The sequence below is a fragment of the Vespa mandarinia genome, chromosome 1 (genome assembly GCF_050613455.1).
Source record: "Vespa mandarinia isolate Hongniang chromosome 1, ASM5061345v1, whole genome shotgun sequence".
In the NCBI taxonomy this organism is placed as follows: Eukaryota; Metazoa; Arthropoda; class Insecta; order Hymenoptera; family Vespidae; genus Vespa; species Vespa mandarinia.
The window spans coordinates 16,817,501-16,825,000 of NC_140810.1; the positions used below are offsets into that span (position 1 = coordinate 16,817,501).

The 7,500-nt window shown below is 31.0% G+C and overlaps 1 protein-coding gene across 14 annotated transcripts in view; it reads left to right on the forward strand.

The window, feature by feature from the left end:
• The window catches only part of sei (potassium voltage-gated channel seizure), a 150,364-nt gene that overhangs the window by 54,895 nt on the left and 87,969 nt on the right, over positions 1-7,500 (forward strand). For 10 of the 14 annotated variants that reach the window (XM_035871378.2, XM_035871383.2, XM_035871380.2 and 7 more), the window contains exon 4: positions 1,742-1,892. The exons of 1 other annotated variant lie outside the window; for it this stretch is intronic. In XM_035871378.2, the coding sequence (XP_035727271.1) occupies positions 1,742-1,892 (151 nt within the window). The remainder of the gene's footprint in view (positions 1-1,741; positions 1,893-7,500) is intronic. 3 more of the 14 variants (XM_035871395.2, XM_085662038.1, XM_035871394.2) reach the window with 1 other exon arrangement.

The following is a 7,500-nucleotide window of genomic DNA, read 5'->3' on the forward strand; positions in this document are numbered from 1 at the left end:
AAAACAAAGTAAGAAAATCAAGGTACGAAATAAAAGGAGTACTACGATTGTTTCTTTTTTCTTTTTTTTTTTTTGTTCTCGTTCTTGTTCTTTTTTTTTTTTTTTTTTTTTTTTTCAATGCATCTATTTTCTTTCATTATAAACAAAGGAAAATTGGCAAGAACAAATGAGTAGAGTCATAATGGTGGCTGGTGATGATGATGGTGTTGTTGATGATGGTGTTGTTGTTGATGATGATGATGATGATGATGATGATGATGATGATGATGATGATGATGAATGACGATGAGATGTAAAGCGGATATTAAATATTTATTATGCCTCTTTAACACATTGGACCAATGAATTAAATTTCAATCTTGTATATAATTTCGTTTGGTTTATTATATTTTTACGTAGGTTCAATGACTTTTATGTTTGGCGCGATATCAAATGTGAATTTTGATTTTCCTCTTTGCCAACATTTGTTCGTTCATTCGTTTGTAAGCGGGCTCTGACATATTCAGAATTTCGGGCCACCGACGATCGTTACAATTTCTCGCCCACGTATCCACCTAGGTATTCGGATAAGAGAGAAGGATAATAGCGGCCAACGTTGAATAGTTTTTCTACGGTTCGTTTAATCGACAAATCGACGAGACTATTCACAACGCGACTAGAGAAGTTTTAAGAAGAAAGTAATATATATGTATGTACGTATGTACGTACGTACATACGTACGTATGTATGTATGTATGTATGTATGTCTGTATGTATGTTTGTAGAAAGAGGATACCCTGAAATAACACGCTAACTCCTCGGTCTATTGTTACGTACAGGCTGGTCCACGTAAATATTAACTTTAACGACGAAGTTACAAATGTGCATGTTACGTTATTTCAAAACGGGCGGGAGACGGGGTGGGGAACGGGGAAGAAAAAAAGAAAAAAAGAAAAAAAAAAAAGGAAAAAGTAAACAAACACCTCCATCTATATAACGTTATCATTTAAAATGCTATTTATTATTTCTAACTTTTTCTTTTTTTTTTTTTTTTTTTTTTTTTTTTTTTTTTTTTTTTCAAATAGACCAAAGCTATCGTCTATCTTCTTTTTTCTTTGTATTTTCTCTCTTTTTTTCGTTCTTTTTTTTTTTTTTTTTTTTTTTTAATTTTTATTCGTTCGTTCGTTTGTTTTCGTTTCAATGTAATAATCAAAACTTGACTTCATTAATACTATATAAAACTTGAATGATATATTCAACGATCAATTTTTACGCTTTTGTTTTTTCGTTTTTTCTTCCCTATTTTTCTTTCATTTTACAAAAAGCCAAATAATGAAATCGTATTCAGTTCTCTCTCTCTCTCTCTCTCTCTCTCTCTCTCGTTTTTCTCAATATTTACGTAATATTAAAAGAAAAAAAGAAACAAAAAAAAAAGACAGATTTAAATAACGAGAAGGGCGTCGCTTTCGAATCTGAAAAAAAATTACGCGAATTAAAAGAGGTGGGGGAGGTGGTGGAGAAAAAAAAAAAGAAAAGGAAAAAGAAAAAAGAAAAAGAAAACCAAAAGGGAAAGAAAAAAAAATATTTCGTACGATAGATCGATCCATCGAATAATAATAAACGTTATGTTTGATCGTTATCGTTAAAGTCAATATTTCGGGAATTAATTAATTAAAATGTTTTATTAACGTGGAACAACCTGTATATGAGGCTCGTATTACTAACAGTGACTAATGTGATTCAATGACGTTGACTCGAGCAGTCGACAGGGCAAGGGCGTCCTTTCGCGCTGGCCTCTCGAGGACCGGTGTCGTTGGTCCACCGAGGGTCAGAAATCGGCCAAGAACGACGAGCAACTTACCTCATCGAGTCGCGGATGGGACCATCCTCGACGAGGACGCCTCTGAGAACTGGTAAGTCCTCTCAGAAAACGACATATTTTATAAGCCAAAGCTTCTTCTTTCTTTCTTTCTTTCTCTCTTTCTTTCTTCTTCTTCTTCTTCTTCTTCTTCTTTCTTTTTTACTTTTCTTCCTATCTACGCAGGGTGACACGTTTTTCTTTCTTTCTTTCTTTCTTTCTTTCTTTTCTTTTCTTTTTTGTTGTCTCTTTCTATTTTCTCTCTCTCTCTTTTTTTTTCTTTTTTTTTCTTTCTCCTTTTCTTTCCAACCAAATATCTCCGATCCAAATTGATTTTACGAATAAACGTCGTCTTATAGAATATAAAAAGAGAAAAGTTAACGCGCTAAAAAATTTTTTGAAGGGTTAAATTGAAAGGGTGAGAGCTGGTGGATGGGTGGGAGAGGGAGAGGGGAAAGGAAGAGAAAACATTTAATACCGGTATCGCAGATTTTTCTTTCTCTTTTTTTTTTCTTTTTTTTTCATTAGACAATCGTTGTTACCGAAAATGCGACGATACTCGTGAATGATTTTTTTTCTTTCTCTTTTTCTGTTTCTTTTTTTTTTTCTTTTTTTTTCCGATGAAAGTCGATTGACATTTCAAAGGTCAAACAAATGTGTAGAAAAATATATCGGTACGAGTCGAACGAACGCCTAAGCCATAAATTTTCATTGACACTTCAGCGAGCTTTTTACGATTCCATCGTAGTCTAACGAACTGTGAGTTAATCGCAATTTTTCCTTCTTTTTTTTCTTTTTTTTTTTTCTTTTCAAAACTTGATAACCAATTTATAATCAATCAATTTCTTTTTCTATCATTCTTTTCATTCTTTTTTAATTATTTTCATTACATACAGTTTTCGAAGTTTTAATCATTCGTTCGTCAATTAGTCATCAAGGGACGGCATTTCTTTTTTTTTTTCGATTACATAGTTCGTTAAACATTATCAAGGAATAGTAATTATTGAAATATTACTGAAATATCGAATGAAATGATAAACTACATAATAACTTGTAACATAATATATTATCATTCGATTCGTATCGACGTTCTCTATAAATCCTTTTTTCTCTTGTTAGGCTGAATGTGTCGATATACGTTAAAAAAAAAAAAAAAAAAAAAAAGAAGCAAAGAAAAAAGAAAAAAATTCGTCCATTATATCGTGCAAAAAATATGTCTACGATACGTATTAAATTATTCCCTTCATACCTTCCTATCCCATGTTCAAACTTTCACTCCTCTTCATATTCAAAAAATTTAACATAAATTTTATTCGAAACATTTATTTACAATGTCAATACAATATCGGAGATAGTTTATCGTACAATTTCTTGAAACGATATTACTTTAAATCATTATCAAACTATATGGGCTTTTACACAGCGTACGCTTAATTTACTCTATATACTCTATATACACTTTTTTAATCTTTTATTATCTCATTTTGAAGAAATGTCACGTATCTTATATATATATATATATATATATATATATATATATCTACGTCGTTTCTTTCAATGTAGACGGAAGTATGATCTTAATAATTAACTCGCTAGAATGGTTATAGGATTTTTTTCACGTTTTTCCCTGGTGTATGTCCAACGTATATAAGACTGCAAAATAAAGCATATACACACACACATGCATGTAGACACACAAACACACGTATTACATACATAGAGAAAAAGCAAAAGATAGATAGATAGACGGATAGATAGAAAAGGGGGGAGGGTGGGGGGTAGAATCATAAAACAAAAGGTAATCCAATTTTCTTCGGATGTGTGACCTCGAGAAAGTTTCTATCTTCTTCCAATCTTTTTCTATCAAACGAAAGTTTCGTTTTCCCTTTTCTTACCTCATACCATTCACATTCGGTATCTTCCGAAAATAATAATATTCTTAAAGAATCGTCGATAAATATTTGACGTTTCTCGTCTACGTTACGATCATATATGATTTGTTTTTAATAAAAACGTCGCAATTTATGTCGACACGTATTGTTATTCTAACGTATATACATACATGCATATATATATATATATATATATATATATACATATACATATGTATGTACATACGTATAAATTTTAACTAGGATATTTCTAATGTTAAAGTTAATCGATAATAAAGCCGAGCTCGAACTAGAAAGATTAACTCGTCTCTAGTTCTCAAATAAAACATTTCATCCAAATGATTCGATATGTAACGCGCGTCGAAAGAAAATTGCGATTGGATTTCGAAATGAACGGAGCCTAGCGAAATAACCGAGCCATTGAGCGAACGAGAAAGTAAAGCCACTGAAAACTTAAACCAGTCGTTCTAATTTTCACGAGAGTCCTAATTCCATAGGAGAAACGTGCTTGGTACAATTTTAAGAGGGGGGGGGGGACGAGGAGGGACGAGGAATGGAGGAGAATGAGAAGGAGGTGTATGAGGATAAAAAAAAAGGAGAAGAAGTATTCAAGGAAAGTAAAATTAATTTGACTTCAAAATAAAAAATGGGAGGGGTGAGGGGGAACGTTAACGTTTGTGTACTCTCTCTCTCTCTCTCTCTCTCTCTCTCTCTCTCTCTCTCTCTCTTTCTCTCTTTCTTTTTCTTTCCTTCTTTCTTTTTCTTTTTTTTTTCTGACAGATAAAACTAAAAGGGATGGTGATAGGGAGGTGGGGAAGGGGAACAGTCCAAGGGAAAAGAAAGAAATTTTAATCAAGCAAATTGCACGATCTAATTTTTATTCTTTTTCATTTCAGCCATGATCGAAGTTCGATCGTCGATGTAGTACGTATCGACGTTAATTAGATTTAATTTATTGTCAAATATTGAGAAAAAGAAAAATGATATAAAAAAAAAAGGAAGAAAAAAAAAAGGAAGAAGAAAAGATAGAAATTGAAATGTATGAGATGTAATCGATTGTTAGCGCTTATAACAAATGAATGTATTAAATTCTTTTCATCATTTTTATTTAACATCAATGAATTATACGCGAAATGGATAAATTAATGATTTACACGATGGAATTGGGCATAATTAATTTATCATTTATTTTTTTATATGTAATGTACTGTCTAATGGAAAAAAAAAGAAAAAAAGAGAGAGAGAGAGAGAGAGAGAGAGAGAGAAAATAACATCCTCGAGCCGTATTTATTATATCTCGATTTTATTGTACAAATTATCGATTCTGTTTTCTATATAAATAAATAAATAAACAAATAAATAAATAAATAAATAAACAAATAAATAAATAAATAAATAAATAAACAAACAAACCGGAGTGAAATTATAGATGAAATCGATGGAAATTATAGATAAAAACAATATTTTTCGTTATTTCAACGTAGATCCCTATAATATCAAAGAAATACGTAGACGATTTTTGTCAAATTGAGACGACATGTTTTTCTTTCTTTTCCTTATTCCTTTTTTGCGTTCTACGTAACACGCGACGATTTTTTGTCGATTTTGATGCTCCCTAACTAACGCTAAGAATCTCTCTCTCTCTCTCTCTCTTTCACTCTCTTTCACAATCAGTTGAGCCTTTGTGTCTCCAACACGATTCTTCCGTTCCGCGGAACTAATTTCCGTGGGACGATACGATTGATCGATCGGATATTCTTCGTTCGGGAGCAATTCCGAATCCGTCTATTGTGCAAGAACGACTCCAATTGAGCGAGCAATCTAACCACTACTGACCTCTCAACTTCAACTATCGCTTTTCTATCCACTTTATCCTTGAGCGCGATTCTTAAACTTTCGCGATCGTTTGACCCTTCCCCTTTCTCCTCCTCTCCCCCCTCTCTATCTACTTACCTACCTTCGGTATTATCACCTTTCTTTCTTTCATTCATTTTTTTTTCTTTTTTTTTTCTTTTTATTTCTCCCTCCCTCCCTCCCACCCTTCATCTCTCTCTCTCTCTCACCCCTTCTCTCCCTGTCTCTTTTTTTTTATTCCTCTCTTCTTTCCTTCCTACCGTTATATCGATCGAGGAAATTGCGCTTCGTAATTTATCTAATCCTCGTATAATATGTTTGGATAAATTTTAAATAACCCTTTCGATAAAACGCATGTACGTACGTACATGGATACATACGTCATTCAATTCAACCAAAAAATATTTCCTCTCTCGTAATGGAAAGAATGACGACGAATTAAAAGATATCAAATATTAATAGCTACGTTTCAATTAATTTTATATCGTATATCGTATCGATCGTTAAACATAGGAATCAGATTAGCTTTCTATTTATTTGTATTTGGGATGTGATTTGAAAAAATGATTTTACGTTTACTTATTCACGTTCTCATTAGGGTTGAATATATATATAAAAATAAAAATAAAAAAAAAGAAAAATTGCCAATTGTACCTGGTACACCTTGATTTTATATTATAATTATTATTTCGATCGAAATATTCGATTGGATAATATTAAATAATGATATCGTGTAACGTGCTTGAAACTTAAAAGCTTTCTTCATTAATTATTTGACGAATGTACTCGACGAAAACGTATTTCTATTTATTTTTATTTAAACATTGATGATTATTGTAATATATACGAAAGCGTAATAAAAAAGAACAAAATTTCTTTTTCCTCTTTTGAGAAAAAAAAAAATTTTCTAATTTAGCACTTTTTCGCAGATCCCTTGAAAGTTGTTGAGAAGATAACTCTTCTTCCTCCCTCTCGACATATATATATATATATTTTATATTTTTTTTTTTTAACATCGAGGATTATTATATATAAAAGTACATGCAATAAAAAAAAAAAAAAAAGAAAATTCAATCGATGGCCAAGCCAGACGATAAAAAAATAGATATATCTATCGTATACATATTTCGATATACCAAAAGAACAAATCTTGTTTACGATTCTGTTGTGTTCGAGTTGAGGAGAAGAAAAAAACATGCTTTCGATGATATCTGTTGTTTCAATAAAAGACACGTGGTATATATATATATATATGTATAGTTATTTTGAAAGTAGGATTTAGGTGAATCATCTAAATCCAGGGTTTGAACAATTTCTTTTATCTCATGGGCCACATCATCCTTCCAATTTTCTTTCTCTCTTTCTTTCTCTCTTTCAATCTATTCTTTTTTTTTTATATATTTACAGTCAAAAAGTAAAAAAAAAAAAAACAAAAGAAAAATATCAATTTTTTTCAAAAATATTTTTATTCATTTAATATTATCCCCCAACAAACTCACTTACGGATGACGCCAATTAATGTAATTGTTTACGTTAACTATGACGTCCGTGACGTCGTTTGATCTCGTCGACAATATCAAACGAATCAAAAGAAAATCAAAAAAAAAAAAAAAAAATAATAAAAAAAGGAATAAAAAATAATAAAGAAAAAAGAAAAAGAGAATATATAAACGGTAATTAACGAAAGGTATTTGTTTCTTTTTTTTTTCTTTCTTTCTTTTTTTTTTTTGTAGACGTAAAGAATGCGTTAGGAATATTTTCTAAAAATTTCATTAGAAAATTAAAAAAAAAAAAAAAAAAAGATTGACAAACCTATAAGTCGACTTCTCTGGTAGCGACCATTCCTACCCCTTCCTCTCTCCTTTCCTACCATCGAATTAAATTGTAAACGTGCTCGTATATTCTCATTAATCTAAT